The sequence below is a fragment of the Cinclus cinclus genome, chromosome 1 (assembly GCF_963662255.1).
Source record: "Cinclus cinclus chromosome 1, bCinCin1.1, whole genome shotgun sequence".
Classification (NCBI taxonomy): domain Eukaryota; kingdom Metazoa; phylum Chordata; class Aves; order Passeriformes; family Cinclidae; genus Cinclus; species Cinclus cinclus.
The window spans coordinates 53102480-53117305 of NC_085046.1; the positions used below are offsets into that span (position 1 = coordinate 53102480).

The 14826-nt window shown below is 40.8% G+C and overlaps 1 protein-coding gene across 1 annotated transcript; it reads left to right on the top strand.

The window, feature by feature from the left end:
* Positions 1–523: 523 nt before the first annotated feature.
* On the top strand, positions 524–14470 carry INHBA (inhibin subunit beta A). Its single transcript, XM_062498076.1, has 2 exons — positions 524–1541; positions 12532–14470. Exons 1-2 carry the CDS (start codon positions 749–751, stop codon positions 13416–13418), a joined length of 1680 nt encoding a protein of 559 aa, XP_062354060.1. The 5' UTR covers positions 524–748; the 3' UTR covers positions 13419–14470.
* The last annotated feature ends 356 nt before the right edge of the window (positions 14471–14826 follow it).

Genomic DNA, 14826 nt, shown 5'->3' on the forward strand with positions numbered 1-14826 from the left:
AGGGATTTGCCTGAGTCAGAAGCAAGTATGATTTGGCCAGATGACATGTTAACACTTTTTCACATTCAAAGCATTTTTCAGGCATTGCTTGATTAACCCCAAACCTAAATATATCTACCCAAGAACTTCCAGGCACAGACTAGCATTGAAGTAGGGATATTATATGGCACTACCATGGCATGTCACATATATGTAACAACTCCTGCTTAGGCTTTCAGTGCTGACTGTATATTGCAGCTGGGGAGTATATAATGTATTATAGAGTCCTCCAAACAACAGTGCTATTTTGTGCCTGTCAGACCTCTTGCCAGTGTTGATAACCCCCAGCATTTAGAAGTGAGCAGAAAAGATTTTTTTCTTCTATTTCAGGCAGAATAATGTCCTGTTCAAAATATTCAGAGCCCCTGCCCTTATTCCCATCTCATTCACAAGCTATTTAACATCTCCTGTTATCCCTAAAAATACCAGGCAGGACCAAGAGCAAGGTGCTCATTAAAGATTTCACTCTTTTAATTCATTCATGTTTCCTCTGTTTAGTTAAGCCATTGATACTGCTGAAGGAATAAAACAAACAAAACAAAACAAAAAGAAAGGGGGAAAAAAAGGAGGGAAATGACAGCTGGGGGAGGAGGGTCAAACAGAGAGGGAAAAAAAGTAAATTTACAGGAATGAGAAGATATTTTAGAAAGGGGGGAGGGAAGGAACCACGAGTAGTGATATTTGAAGAGAGGTGTGTGTTAGGGGAGCAATGAGCATAAGGAAGCCAGCCTGCCTGTTCCTCCCCCTTCCTAATCATAGCCTTTACTCACAGACAAAACTCCCTCCCTCTCTCATTCACTCACTCACTTTAGGCCAATCCGTCCTCTCTCTCTCTCTCCCTCTCTCTGTGTCTCTCTCCTACTCTGAGACAGAGTCAGAACTCTTCTCCCTGACAGCCACAAACATCTACAGCACTTATTGCATTCAGAGAGGGAACCTGCAAACAAAACTTCACAGAAAACTTTTGGTTCTTGTTCCAGAGAATTTGCTGAAGAGAAGGAAAAACAAACAAACAAACAAACAAACTAAACCAGCCCCCAAAAAAACTGTTCGTGAAGGGGGAGGAAAAGCAGGGCCTTTTAAAAAGGGAATCACAACAACTTTTGCTGCCAGGATGCCTTTGCTTTGGAAGAGAGGATTTCTGTTGGTGCTTTGCTGGATTATAGTGAGGAGTTCCCCAACCCCAGGATCCGAGGGGCACAGTTCAGTCACTGACTGTCCATCATGTGCCCTTGCCACGCTCTCAAAGGATGTGCCCAGCTCACAGCCTGAGATGGTGGAAGCTGTAAAGAAGCACATACTGAACATGTTGCACTTGAGGGACAGACCTAATATCACCCAGCCAGTACCCAAGGCAGCACTTTTGAATGCCATCAAAAAACTCCACGTGGGAAAGGTGGGAGAGGATGGCTATGTGGAAATAGAGGATGATGTTGGAAGAAGAGCCGAAATGAATGAAGTTGTGGAGCAAACCTCAGAAATCATCACTTTTGCAGAATCAGGTGAGTGCTTGACAAACAAAACTGTAAAATATCCTTTGTGCCAAAAGTGCAATTAACTTATTTTCTTCTCCTCAGCAATGTTTTCTGAAAGGTTGTAGGATGAGACTTGGGGGAAGGGAAAAGGAGGAATGGGACTGGGGGGGGTAGGACTCTGAAGGAATTTGATTTTTCTGACTTAGTCTTGGCTACAGATTACACTTGCTAAGCACAGTCAGTCACACAGAGAGGAAGCTCTCTAACCAGTCTTGAACATAAAGTCAGGCAGCAGCAGGGTCCTCCAAACTCTGCCTGTAAATCTAGAGTACTTGCAGTAAAGGGCTGAATTGCAGAGTTGATGGTGAAAGAAAAAAAGGCTGTCGCCTTTTGGGGAGTTTATCAAGACAGAAAGTGACTGTAAACTACTTCAGAAATAGCCCTTTCATGTAAAAATTATAGTGGAAGTTATAAAATCAGATGAAGAAGCTTTAAGTTTTAGAAGTGAGAAGGCTTTTTGTGGATTTTTTCCCTCTTTTTTCCTTTTTTTTTTTTTTTAATTTAACACAGCATCTTTGGCAATAAAGAGTTGCAGGGACTGTCAGATGACTTCAATAGAACTGGACAAGTTGCTGTAGCTGATCCAATTTGTAATGCAGACTTCTGCATACTGGAAAAAAGATTCTGCTCCTAAAACACTCCTGCCAAAAAAATGCAACCTTGGTAGGGTGTATTTTGAACTCTTTCACAGTTCTTTTTCCCCCAGCTCTTAGGCAGCAAGAGCTCAGAATATATATATTCAGTAAGCAAGATCTTAAGGCTCACATAAACTGCCCATAGGAAACAGCTCTAAAGTTGTACTTTGCTGTCTTGTTCCTACACGAATAGGAACAGAACTCATTTAATTCAATGTATATGTATCTGCACATACTTCTGTTAGGGTATGTGGGTTATGCTAATGCATGCATCAATAGCAGTCACTTGTAATAAGTCTATCATCTAACTAACACCAACTTTTTATGATGCTGTCTAGCCAAAGCATTTTTTCTGTTGCCAAGACGGTTTTAAAAGAATGTCATTGTTTTGTTTGGTACAGCATATGGTAGGCAAAGTATGCAAAGGAACTCCAAGCATTTTTGTTTAAAAGTTTGCTGCAGCAGTATAAACAATTAAGACAACACTCAGAGTTTCCAGTCCTGAAAACCTGTTGACTCAGATGTTCTGATTGCAGGGAAGCCATGCACAAGAAGTGTGCATGCTTTTGAGTGCAGACATTCCTGCTGGCTGTCTGATTTCCAGCTGAACAAGGAGTCCTAGCCTTCGGAGTCCTTGTCAATATACACATCAACAGTTCTTTCAGCATGAGAGCTCAGGCTTTTCAGTTTTTCCATCCCCTCCACTTCAAAAAGCAGGGAGAAGGTGTCAGTGCCAGAGGTCATTAGAGGCAGGGGTAGCTCAACATTAGTTTAGAAATGAATTTATAAAAGCAAGGAAACCTCTAAGCTACCTATGAGTCGTATTCCCCACCTGGTTTTCAGCAGCTCGCTCTGAGCACAGTGGAACACATATGGCACGAACAGTGGTTTGTCTTCACTGTGCGCGCCGCAATCATTTGTAAACACATTACTGTCTCTCCTGAGCTCTGACACAAAGGAATTCGGAATTTGATGTACGCCTACTCTGTGCAGGACCCTCCGCCGCCGGCTCCCCAGCCCATTGGCTCGCGGGGTCACGTGAGCAGCGAGGCCCCGGCCATTGCCCGGGCGGTGGCCAATCACCGTCCCCGGTGGATCGATCGCCGCCGGCCCCGGCGCACGGCCCGCTCCGCCGGCGGGGGCGCCTCGCTTGGGCCGGGCCGCTTCTGTCGGGCGGCGAGACCGGAGCGTGCGCGGTGTTCTCGTGCCTCTCGTTCCCTGCTGCAGGTCTCTTCCTTTGTACTAAGACAGTCCTGGAAGCCTAGGCAGGAGGGCTGCATTGTCCATTTTTTCCACACCTGCTGCCTTTCCATGCCTCTTTGGTTTGGAACAAGGAAGGGACAATTAGCAACCTAAAAACCGAGCTCTGGTTTGGGCTTGTAATAGAAATGATAAATCCACTCTGCGGGGTAATTTCATATTACTGAAGTATATTCTTCATCTACAGCCACTCATACCTGGTGACTTGCAAACATCAGAGGATCTACCAGGTTTTACAGGTGCCAATGCTGCGTCAACTCAAGTAACTCTCTCTACTCGAGATCTGTCCTCTTGTGCGCTGGCAGTTTAGCCTGTCAAATATTAAGCCAGTATTTTTCCTGTAAAGGAATGTGAGGCAAAATAACAAAGCCGAGTGACATGTCATATAGGAAGTATGAGTTTAAAAGGAAGGAATAGAATATAGCCACAGGGACAGTGTCCACTTTTCATTCTGTGGGAACTGGGAATAGCATGAAGAAGTTTTAAACACCAAGCAGGAGAATGGATGTGTTCCGCTCACAGCCAGGTTAATGCGTTTCCTGCTTTTAACATCAAACTCGCTCAGCCTCGATAGAGGGCAATAAGAAATCAATGAAAATGAATGAAAACATATCAAATGTCTATAAAACGCAAAACAAGACTTTAGGCTTCTTGTTTCTTTGGGTCTGTCTTGACATAAATCAGCCTTTCCTCATGCCTTTCAGATGCTACATTTACTACTTGCTTTTATTAAAAAGTAGTATTTCCATCTTTTATCAGCCATATTCTCAAACATTCAAAGAAATGGAGTGAGTGAACAAACAGCACCCTGTGCATGCAGCTCTGGCTCGAAACTTCTGTTTTCTAATACAGACCAAAATTCAAACAAGCACAGACTTCAGACAATTAAAGGGGAAATAAATGCAGTAAACTTGTCTGAAGCACAGGTGTAGTTATGTCCAGGAAATCAGCAAAATAGTTGGCAGGTAGTTTTCACAGCTAACAAATCCAGACAGATCTCTGTAAAACTAATGACTGTGAGTATTGGGCAAAAGTTATAAATGCACCCTACTGTCCTTTGGCACTCATACAAGTAAAACATGAAAATTACTTTCATATCAAACTAAGATTACTAACCTCAATTAGTTCTTCTGTAAGGTTAGCTGTGCCAGAGTTCTATGTGTTACTTCAAAGTTTTAAAATAGCTTTTTGTGGAGAGGGGTCATATCAATTTGTAAATTTATAAATCCGTAAGTAAATCCAACAGGTTCGATAACAGAGATACTCAATACCTATAAATATGATTGTCTACTAACTCGTTCATTATTTTAAGCAGACAGCTTATTAGGCAGATCTGGGATTTTGCCAACTGGCAACTAAACTACCAATGAAATGGGTTGCTAACATCAGCCCCTGAGAAGGTGATAGGAATTACTGGATGGAAATACTGAAATGTAAAGGTTTATCACCAGGAGAAATTCCAGGAGAAAACGACAGAGAAGTCTGCCAGCTATTTAGACCAATTCTACTGTTTTGTACCACTTCATACAGAATTCAAGGTGAACTGACTTGGTCATGTAATGCCCACTTTAATGTGCAGAGGGATAAGTGTATGTGCGTATTCATGTCTTTTCCCAGAAGATACATAACCTATACGACTAAGCTGGCAGCTCAAGAGTTAAAAAAGCCCAAAGGATTTGTCGCTTATGTATTTTGAATAATTTCAGCAATTTTCTTTTGAAAAGAACTGTTATTTTAAGGGTACAAATTTTCATTCTGAATAAAGAACGGCCACGAGAGGGCACGCTCCAAAGGCTTTTTGCTCCACACGAGGCAACCTTCCTGCAAACGCTTATTTTACCTAATTGGATTCTGAATCCCTGAGATCTTTATGCTTATCTGTTGCTGCTCTAAGTGGGGCTCTTCTCTCTCTTCTAGTTTATTTAAAAGGCAGGGATTCAATGCAATGAAAAGCTGCAAGGAAAATAATGCAGGAAGGAAATAGGTAGAGGGGTAAAAGATAAACTGATGGATGGTGGGAGTGCTGGAAATCTAGAGAGATCAGAAATTAGAAATATTATTTTTTTACAAGATACTGAGAAATGTGACCATGAATCATCATCTGAGATGATTTGCTCAGATCTTTTTATTTTAATGCAGTCTCCTTGGCTTTTAGAAAACAAGCCTATTTTCCCTAGTTGTGTTTTCCTTTTTTATTTCCCCCCCCCTCCCCTCCCCACGGCATACCAAATCAAAGATTTCAAGTTTAGCAAATGAAAGCAAGTTACTTCCCGAAGAGGAAAGTCATTCTCTATTGATCTGTTTCATTGTATCAAAATGTGAGAATTCCAGGGAAGGGGGGGGAGGGTGAGAGCCCTAAAGATTAATCTGAGAAAGCAGAGATTAATCTAGGAATCTGGGAATCAGTTTAGAAAAACATACCAGAGAGACAGAAAGTGCTGTATGTGTCCATCTCTGTGTAGCCTGGCCCAAAGTTTTGTGTGCTAGTGGGGAATATTTGAATATGTATTTGCCTGTATGTGTGTATAAGCACACACATGTCCTTATGCACAGGTATGCCAGGGAAGACATGCTCGTGTACCTGTGCCTGTACCCATACCATTCCTGCAGACAAGAATGTGCATTCATGTGTTTTCCTCCGTGCAGGATATATCTGCCTTGCATGCACTAAGCGATTCATGTTGAGGAGTTCTTACATCTATATCTATATATAGAGATATGCCTATGATAAGGCAATATTTAATGCAACAGAGCTTTGCAACGTTGATTTAGGACTGAAATTCAGTTTACTGGAAGCAACTGGAAGTTCTGTTATTCATTTCAGTGGGCTTGGGATTTGGGCCTTAGTGCACAGAATTAAATATTTTAATGAAAACAGACAGGCAGCCTCAAATCCACTTAATTTTTAAAATTACAGCAAATTATTACAAGTATGCACAAAAAAATTGTCCTCACAAAAAAAAAAACAAACAAAACAAACAGATGAAGACTGGGGATTGTTTTTACCTTGGAATATTTTACTGGTGCAAATGATCCTAAACTTTGCTTGAGCTATTTTAGACATAAATGAAGAAATCAAGTTAAAAAAAAGAGAACAACTTCAACCAAACAAACACCTTTTTTGTTTCTAAATATTTAAAGCCGTGTGGGGGAAGGGCTTTCAATTTGGAAAGAACCCAAAGCTGTGGATGTAAAGTGCTTCCCTCCTAACAAAATAGCAGAGAAGAGTCAAGGTTCACCAGAACTGAATTATTTCACATTCTGAATGACCTTGTCAATGCCTCTTTGGGTTAACTTTTGAAAAAAAGGTATTTAAATAAAGTCGCTGCTGCTTCTTTCCCCCCCCCCCCCCCCCCCCCACAAATGCTCTGGGGATAGTTCTTTTTCCTGATTTTCGTTTTCAGTTTATTTTTCTTGTACAACAAATCTCCCTTTTCTGGCATCTAATGATAGGTGAGTATAAAGATAAGGTATTAATTGTGCCATAATTTCTCCTCCCACTGTAAGAGGCAATAGTAAGGGAGCAGGAATGAAAGTGTGCAACCTGGGTGAGCAGTCACATATGCCAGATAATGAATGATCAGAATAAATTGTTTGTCAGTGATCCATAGGCTGAAGTGCATTCACAGAAATGGCTACTGTCTAACTGTGGCAATAGGACATTTGTAATCATCAGTCTGCCTAGGGGATAATTACCAGATGATAACACTAAATTCTCTGAATAAATTCTATGCTACAGAGAATTCATCTAACTCCAGTGGTCACTCATTAGTAAACATTTTGAGCAATTATCTCTCAATAACCATGCTCTTCTCTTCACTCTCTTTAGAAGAACCTTTCTAGTAACCTATTTTTTTTCTGTCTCCTGGGGAACGGAAATGAGAAGTGAAGGGAAGGATGCTTTTGAATGTAATTACAGATTGGCACTCAGTACAAATTCCCCCAAATCTAAACATAGGCAGTAGTAAAGTTAGCAACTAAAAAAGGAAAAAAAGCTTGCTTTGTATGGAAAAACAGTTCACTTAGAGTATAATGTAAAAACGCTTCAAAATTAAGCACCGGTGAAGCATAGAAATTTAAAGCTACAGCACCTTCTTACACACTGAGCATTTTTCAAAGGAAAATAAATCCTGTATATTAAGAGGAATTAAGAAAAGCCGCAGTATTATTTCACAAAAGATAATCACTTTCATTATGAAAGAAAAAGCCTTAATAATTTAACTGCAAATAGTTAAAAATATTAAATACCTTCACATTTTAGTCAAAAGAAGATACTCTCAATTGTATAGCTTTGACCCCACCTAGTATATGCACATAGCTTGAACTAACAGGGCTCGATCTTGAATCCTGCTGGCAATCGCAAATAACAGAACTTCAGCTGTATAGTTAAGCCAACCATACTGTAGGAAGGAACCTTAGCCTCAGAGGAAGAGCACACTGGACCTGCAGATTCCTGCTGGAGCACAGCAGGAGCTACCTCATACAGGGCTGCCCCTCCAGTCCTCCTGTGCCTGGGCCCTCAAGGGTTCTGCCAATCTCTCCACGGGTTCCTGTGCCATGCCTGTCACCCAAGTGCTGCTTGGGAGCAGGTGCTGACTGCAGAGTCATGTGGGAGCCCTGGCCAGTCCTTCCAGAGGTGGAGAGGAGGGTACCTGTGCAGGCTCCCCTCTTGCTTGCATGTTCAGTCTTCTCTCCTAAAAAGGTGCACGAGCACTAGTGAAGAGAAAAACAGATATGAGAAAACTCCCATGCTATATATACTGCTACATTTTCTTTCCATTCAGTAACTCCTTCCATTAAACCTTTTACCATATATGCACTACTTCTTAGAGCTTGTATTTTTAACCACTTCTCACATCATTTGCTGGTGTCACTCGCCCTGCTGGACTGCTCCTTTGGCATGACAGTCCTCCTTCTGTGAGGGACTTTGCTCAGCAGTAAAGCAGAGAGGTGGCCTCTCCAAAGTTTTGGGAATGGGAAATGCGGAAAAGCAATCAAAAGGAGCCCAAAGTAATCACGTCTCCTTTTTCAGCTGCCTTCTGCTATGATAAAAATCCAGGCTGTTGACACTGCTGTTTACAGGAGCATGGAAGTGATGAAGGCATTATCACTGTTGGGCTGTAGGTTTTTCCTCAGCAGTCAGGCAGGAGGAGCAGGATGATTACAAATGGATAAAGACCCTCGCAAATCAGCTGTGGCAAATGTAAAGGAAGGACAAAAGGGTAAACAAAATGTAATTATGGAAGTGATGCCAACCCCAAATTTCAGGAATCCCGCTTTTACCTTCAGTTTGATGAACAGTATATATTTCTGAAGCTTTGATCCTGACCATAATTCAGACTTAAAAGGAAAGACTGCTCAATACCTGAGAAATATCTGGAGAAAATTAAATATAGTTTTGTTTTTTTTTTCTCAGAGCACTTGGAGAATTAATTTTACTGAAGTACTGAACCTTTTGGAAACAAAGATTCTGTTATAAAGTGAATGCATAGTCATAATAAGCCAGATTTTAGGGTCTCAATTTGGTTTCAGCACAGGCCAAACTCTGATTTCAAAATGAACTTGTCTGAGAACAGTGACCTCTTAAAAACTGCAGGATTCATACCATTTGTGCTGTGTGATTGTAACAAACTAGTTGTGAATGTGGAGAGAATTCAGAAAAGCTTCGTTTTTTCCTAATGTGAAAGCATGCTTTTTATCCTCAACCTTGCACCATTCCCAGTCTCCTTCTAAAAAGACCTATGAAAGGGAAGTGTTTTTAAATTGCTATAAAACCTTTTACTAGCTATGCAGTTTTAAGGATTTTGTTTCATTCAGAAATATTAGGCTCAGATAAGCTTCCTGCATCTTTTTTCTTTAGAATCTTAATCCACCATTTGTTTCTGAAAATGTAGCTAACCACATCCAGAGAGGCTGTTATTGTAGCTAACAACCTACAAGGAGGCTGTTATCCCTGTATAAGGACATGTCTTAGACTACCTTGTTCAAGCTCAATTCCTTTAAGTAAAGAAAAAGCAAGTACTTATGTACTTTCACCATACTGTTCAAATATTTTTAGTAATGATGAAGAATTCTACTTCCACACGTAGAATAGCATTTGAAAAGCTATTTAAGGGGGCTCTTGAGGTCCTGTTTCATTCATGTAATATTTATCAAAAAAACTGCTTGCATCACTATACTTCAGGCCATTGCAAATGGTAATATGAATATTTGCTGTTCAGATACATCACTTGGTAACTGTTTTCAACTTCCACTAGCATGGAAATAGCAGAATGTGAAATACCATGCACTAGCACTTAACAGCATTAGGTTATTCTGTAATGCAGGGCTGCCTGGCTTTTCAGATTAGATGGGTCACACAGCTTCTTCCTCCACTGTTGAGCCAAGTCTGCACCTCACCTGCTTTCTCCAGAGCAGATAACCAGACCAGGTTTTTTGTCCATGTCCAGCACAGCTGATCTTCTCATGCACCTGGCACAGTTGATCTGCTCATGCACAGGATCCCTGCTACTTCCAGAACTGCTCTCTGTGCCCAGCTTGGTTTCTCAAGAATACAAAATAAGTATGGCAATTCCCAGCAATTCATGCTGATTCCACACACAAGTCTGTGAGCTCTGGGGAAAGAGAGCAGCTGGGAAGAGACTGCTGGTGCCAGAAGACCTTGTGCAGCTTGATCTAAACCACCTTTTTTCCTAGCAAGGTTTGCTTGGTTAGAGGTAGCAAGCAGAACGTGTTGAATGTAGAGTTTGGTTGGCAGCAACCCACCCTTCGCACACCCACTGCCTTCAGGTTCCCCTGATGTCCAGGTCCCCCTCAGAAAGGATTTATCAGCACTGGAAAGGGATAACCTAAAGTTAGAAGCTTGCTTTAGAGGAGAGAGTCGGGGGGATAAAGCCAGAGGCCGGCTGGTTCTCACAGACATTAGAAGTATCCATTCTCATAGAGAGCATTCTGTAACATCCCTGTGTACAAGGCAACCAGAATTTTGGACCAGACTTCCTTTGGACTGGAGGGATGTCATTGTACAACTCATGCTCTGAAACTGAGTCAGGAGTGAGATTGGTGTCTATCACCTGACCTCTGCTCCAACACAGCTGGCAGCTTTGACATAGTTTGATTACCAGAATGGAAAAAAAAAACAGCATTAGCCATTCAGTCATTATTGAATGAATCAATTAAAAATAATAGAAAAAGAGTAATTTCATTATGCTTCACAGTACTGGTCAGCATGCTCTGTCTTTTTTATAAGCCACTTCCTTTTATAAAGCACAGTCCTGCTGGTTCATGTAGCTCCCTAAGAAATTAATGTAACTCACTTTGGAGACTGGCATCAGCCGTCTGTGAGAAGCAGTTAACACAAACCATGTGTTTCCATATCTCAGTGACAGTTAAAGTCTACAATTTCACACTCTCGCTTACAGGAAAAACAAAAACAAAACGCTGTGCCCTTTGGACCCCGTAATTCAGAAATGTCTCTCTCTTTGACCTGGGAATGCCACAAGGGAAAGCTGAATGTGTCAGTGTTAGTACTTCACAGAGAAGGAAAGCAACAGGTAGCTCAAGGGGCAGCACAGTCTGCCTACCAACTTCAGAGATCAGCAGCTCTTGAATTTGCAAGTAGATGGTAGAGAGACAAGGTAGATGTCTCTCATGATTTTGCTTCAGTCCTGTCTCCCTGGAGAATGGGTGAACAGGGCTATGGTCAGGGAGCCTGTACTTGTGAATTCAGTTGCAGTGGGAAGCAAGAAGAACTTGCTACAATGAGGGCAATTTTTCCTCTGTGTCCAATTATTTGTTTTTAATCACCACTTGTTTTTGGGGTGCAAAGGTGTTTTTAGAGTTCACTGACAAGAAGAATTGCTACACAGAAAATTTGGTAAATAACTATGGGTAGCTCAAGAATAATATTAATGACAAATTGATAATTATGAATACTCTTTGTTTCTCACTAAGGCCAGATATCTGTACATTGCAAATCTGTGACCCCAGTCTATCCTGGCCTCCATGCTGAGAAGGAACAAAAGACATCATCAGGGTTTTTTTTTTTTTTGTCAATAAAATAGAAAAGTGCCTCTCTTGAAAAAAAAAAAATATCATCACCACCCCCTAGCTAATTTATTCTCTCTTAACTTCTTCATGCTCTAGTGATCAAATCATTAAACAGCCCTCATTATTCATTCCAACTTCTGCCAGGGATATGAGCTCTGTATCTGAGAAACACCTCCTCACCATCACAATCATCATAATGACATCTCAGCAAGTTGATACAATTATGCCAGAGAACCATCCCCATAATTATACAGTTCTTTAGCTCATTTCTCAGTGTATTCACCATTACTATAATCACAGCAAGTACAGTGTGTTAAATTAGGAACAGGATCTACAGCTAACATCTAACAGGATGAAAAGTCTGCCTGCTGCAATTCTTCAGTTCTTTACAACATAACTCTGCAAATTACTCAAAGCTGAGGTTTATATTTTAGCAGGTGTTTGTTTTTGAAACAATTGCTATTTACAATTCATTTGAAGATGCAAATGAAGGATGTATTTTATGGAGGGAGAAAGGGTAAACCTCTTTCCCGTATAATGTTCAAAGTATTGCTAAAGAATTGGCAGCACTGAATCTCATTCCCATACCAGATATTAGGTGTAGATTTTATGCATATGGTACATATGGACTGCCATCATAAAGCATTTTTGTCTTTCAACTGACAGTGATCACAAAGACAGCTTAAGTAAATGAACTCTTGGCAGCCACTGATGCTTATTTGCCATGAGAAGCTTTATATTGATGACTATATCGTTACTATGAAAAATGCTCTGGTTAAAATATGCTGGAAAACAGGAAAATATATACTTTTCTAAAAAGAGAATTTTCACAAAATAGAAACTGAGGAGGGGGTGAAGGAAGGTTAGAACAGAAGATCTATAAAAATTTAAAGAACCAAATAGAAAACCTAGGGCACTTCATGCCTGTGGAAAAAGTAACAGAAGTCTCTTTAACAAAATGCAAGCAGACATACTAACAAGTTCTTCCTATCTATTTCCATTTACCAAATCAGGCACAGCCAAGAAAATGTTGCACTTTGAGATTTCCAAGGAAGGCAGTGAATTATCGGTGGTGGAGCATGCTGAAGTGTGGCTCTTCCTGAAGGTCTCCAAGGCCAACCGGAGCAGAACAAAAGTCACCATCCGCCTGTTTCAACAGCAGCGGCAGCCAAAAAGCAATTATGAAGGAGCAGAGGATGCAGAGGATGGGGGCCTGAAAGCTGAAAAGAGTGAGACTTTGATTTCAGAAAAGGCAGTGGACACCCGTAAGAGCACTTGGCACATCTTCCCTGTCTCCAGCAGTGTCCAGAGACTCCTGGACCAAGGCAAGAGCTCTTTGGATGTGCGGATTGCCTGTGACCTGTGTCAAGAGACAGGAGCCAACCTGGTGTTACTGGGTAAGAAGAAGAAAAAGGAAGATGATGGGGAAGGGAAAGAAAAGGAAGCTGGAGAATTCACAGGAGAAGAAGAGAAGGAGCAATCACATCGGCCCTTCTTGATGATGCTTGCCCGGCACTCAGAGGATCGCCAGCACAGGCGGCGGAGACGAGGCCTGGAGTGTGATGGCAAAGTCAATATCTGCTGCAAGAAGCAATTCTTTGTCAGCTTCAAGGACATAGGATGGAGTGACTGGATCATTGCTCCTACAGGTTATCATGCCAACTACTGCGAAGGAGAGTGTCCCAGCCATATAGCAGGCACATCTGGTTCATCATTATCTTTCCACTCCACTGTCATCAACCACTACCGCATGCGGGGCCACAGCCCATTTGCCAACCTCAAATCATGTTGTGTGCCCACCAAGCTCCGGCCTATGTCCATGCTCTACTATGATGATGGCCAGAACATCATTAAGAAAGACATACAGAATATGATTGTGGAGGAGTGTGGCTGTTCGTAGATGCTGGTGTGCACAAGACCCTTGTTAAGAAGAAAACATATCAAAAGCCCAAGAAGAAGAAAGACCAGACATGGTATCTTTTTTGAGGGAAACAATCAGAAATATAAGCAAAAAAGAGAAGAGAGCAAGAAAAGGGAGAGAGAAAAAGAAAAGACAAAAAAAAAAAAAACACAACAAAAAACTTGAGGAGGATCAGAAAAGACTTCAGATATAAAAAATGAAGAAAACATCATGAAGCTGGGCTTGAATAAGATAGGTCTGAATGGTGGTATGGGTTGGGGATTTCCCCTTCCTTTCAGTATGCTCCTTATCTTGTTATATATTATACTAAACATTAGTTACTACTAGGGGAAGGAAGTTCTGTTCCCTCCCTTAGCTACCCATCAGGTCAAGCCGTGGTAGCAGCTCATCAAACCTGCAGAAATTTGGACAAAGTCCAAAAGGTCAATGAAAAGCCACGTGTGCGTTCACTACAGTCACTGGCGCTTTCCCCTCACATTTACAGAGTAACTGAGTAGGTATGTAGTGTTTGTGTTTGTATCTATATGGCTATGTATACATATCTCTATACATACAGACACGATACACATACATATACTTAACATTGATCAAGGGTCAAGAGTGTGCAGGTGTGTACACCTTCATCTTCTGCACTACATTTACAAAAATAAAAAAGAAGAAAAAAGGAAAAAAAAGAAAAATGAAGAAAAAAAAGAACAAAAAAAATAATGAAAGAATAAATGTTACATTCTGTAAAGGTGCTTACAATGTTAGAACTATGCAACCAAGATGGTTTGAAACTGTTTACCTGCAAAAGAAAGAAAAAAAAAACACAGAGAGACTTTTTTTAAAAATGGAAGTAACTTGTTTTAAAAACACAATCTTCAGTGAGAGATACTTGAAAGGAACATGTTTGTCCAGTTACTGGAGTCAAACATTTCTATATTTTGTAAAAAAAAAATTTTTAATCGTTTACTATTTGCACTACAATGGTGTCTGACCTGTCTAATCCTTATTTAACAAATATTTGCAAGGGAGGGTGGTTGGGTGTGGGAGGGGTTGAGAGCTGCACTTATTGTGAGCTATACAAGAACTGCTACAGCACACAAAATAGCTATTTTTATTATTATAATAATAATTATTATTTTGTACCTTAAAATGAATAGACACATACACCAAAGACATTCGTGCAAGCCTCTGCAAAGTTTGTTTGTGGTTGGTACCATTCACCTGTATTGAGTTAGGGTTTGAATTAAGAGTCAGTGGGTTGGTTACATTCAGGCTAGAATATCTGTTAACCAGTTAAATTCAAATAGTACCCTCAACAGAAAATTGCCATTTGAAGTAAACCCAGACAACTCCTGGGATTTGGATCCAAGCTGCTTGGATCTGAGGTCCATCTGAGCAT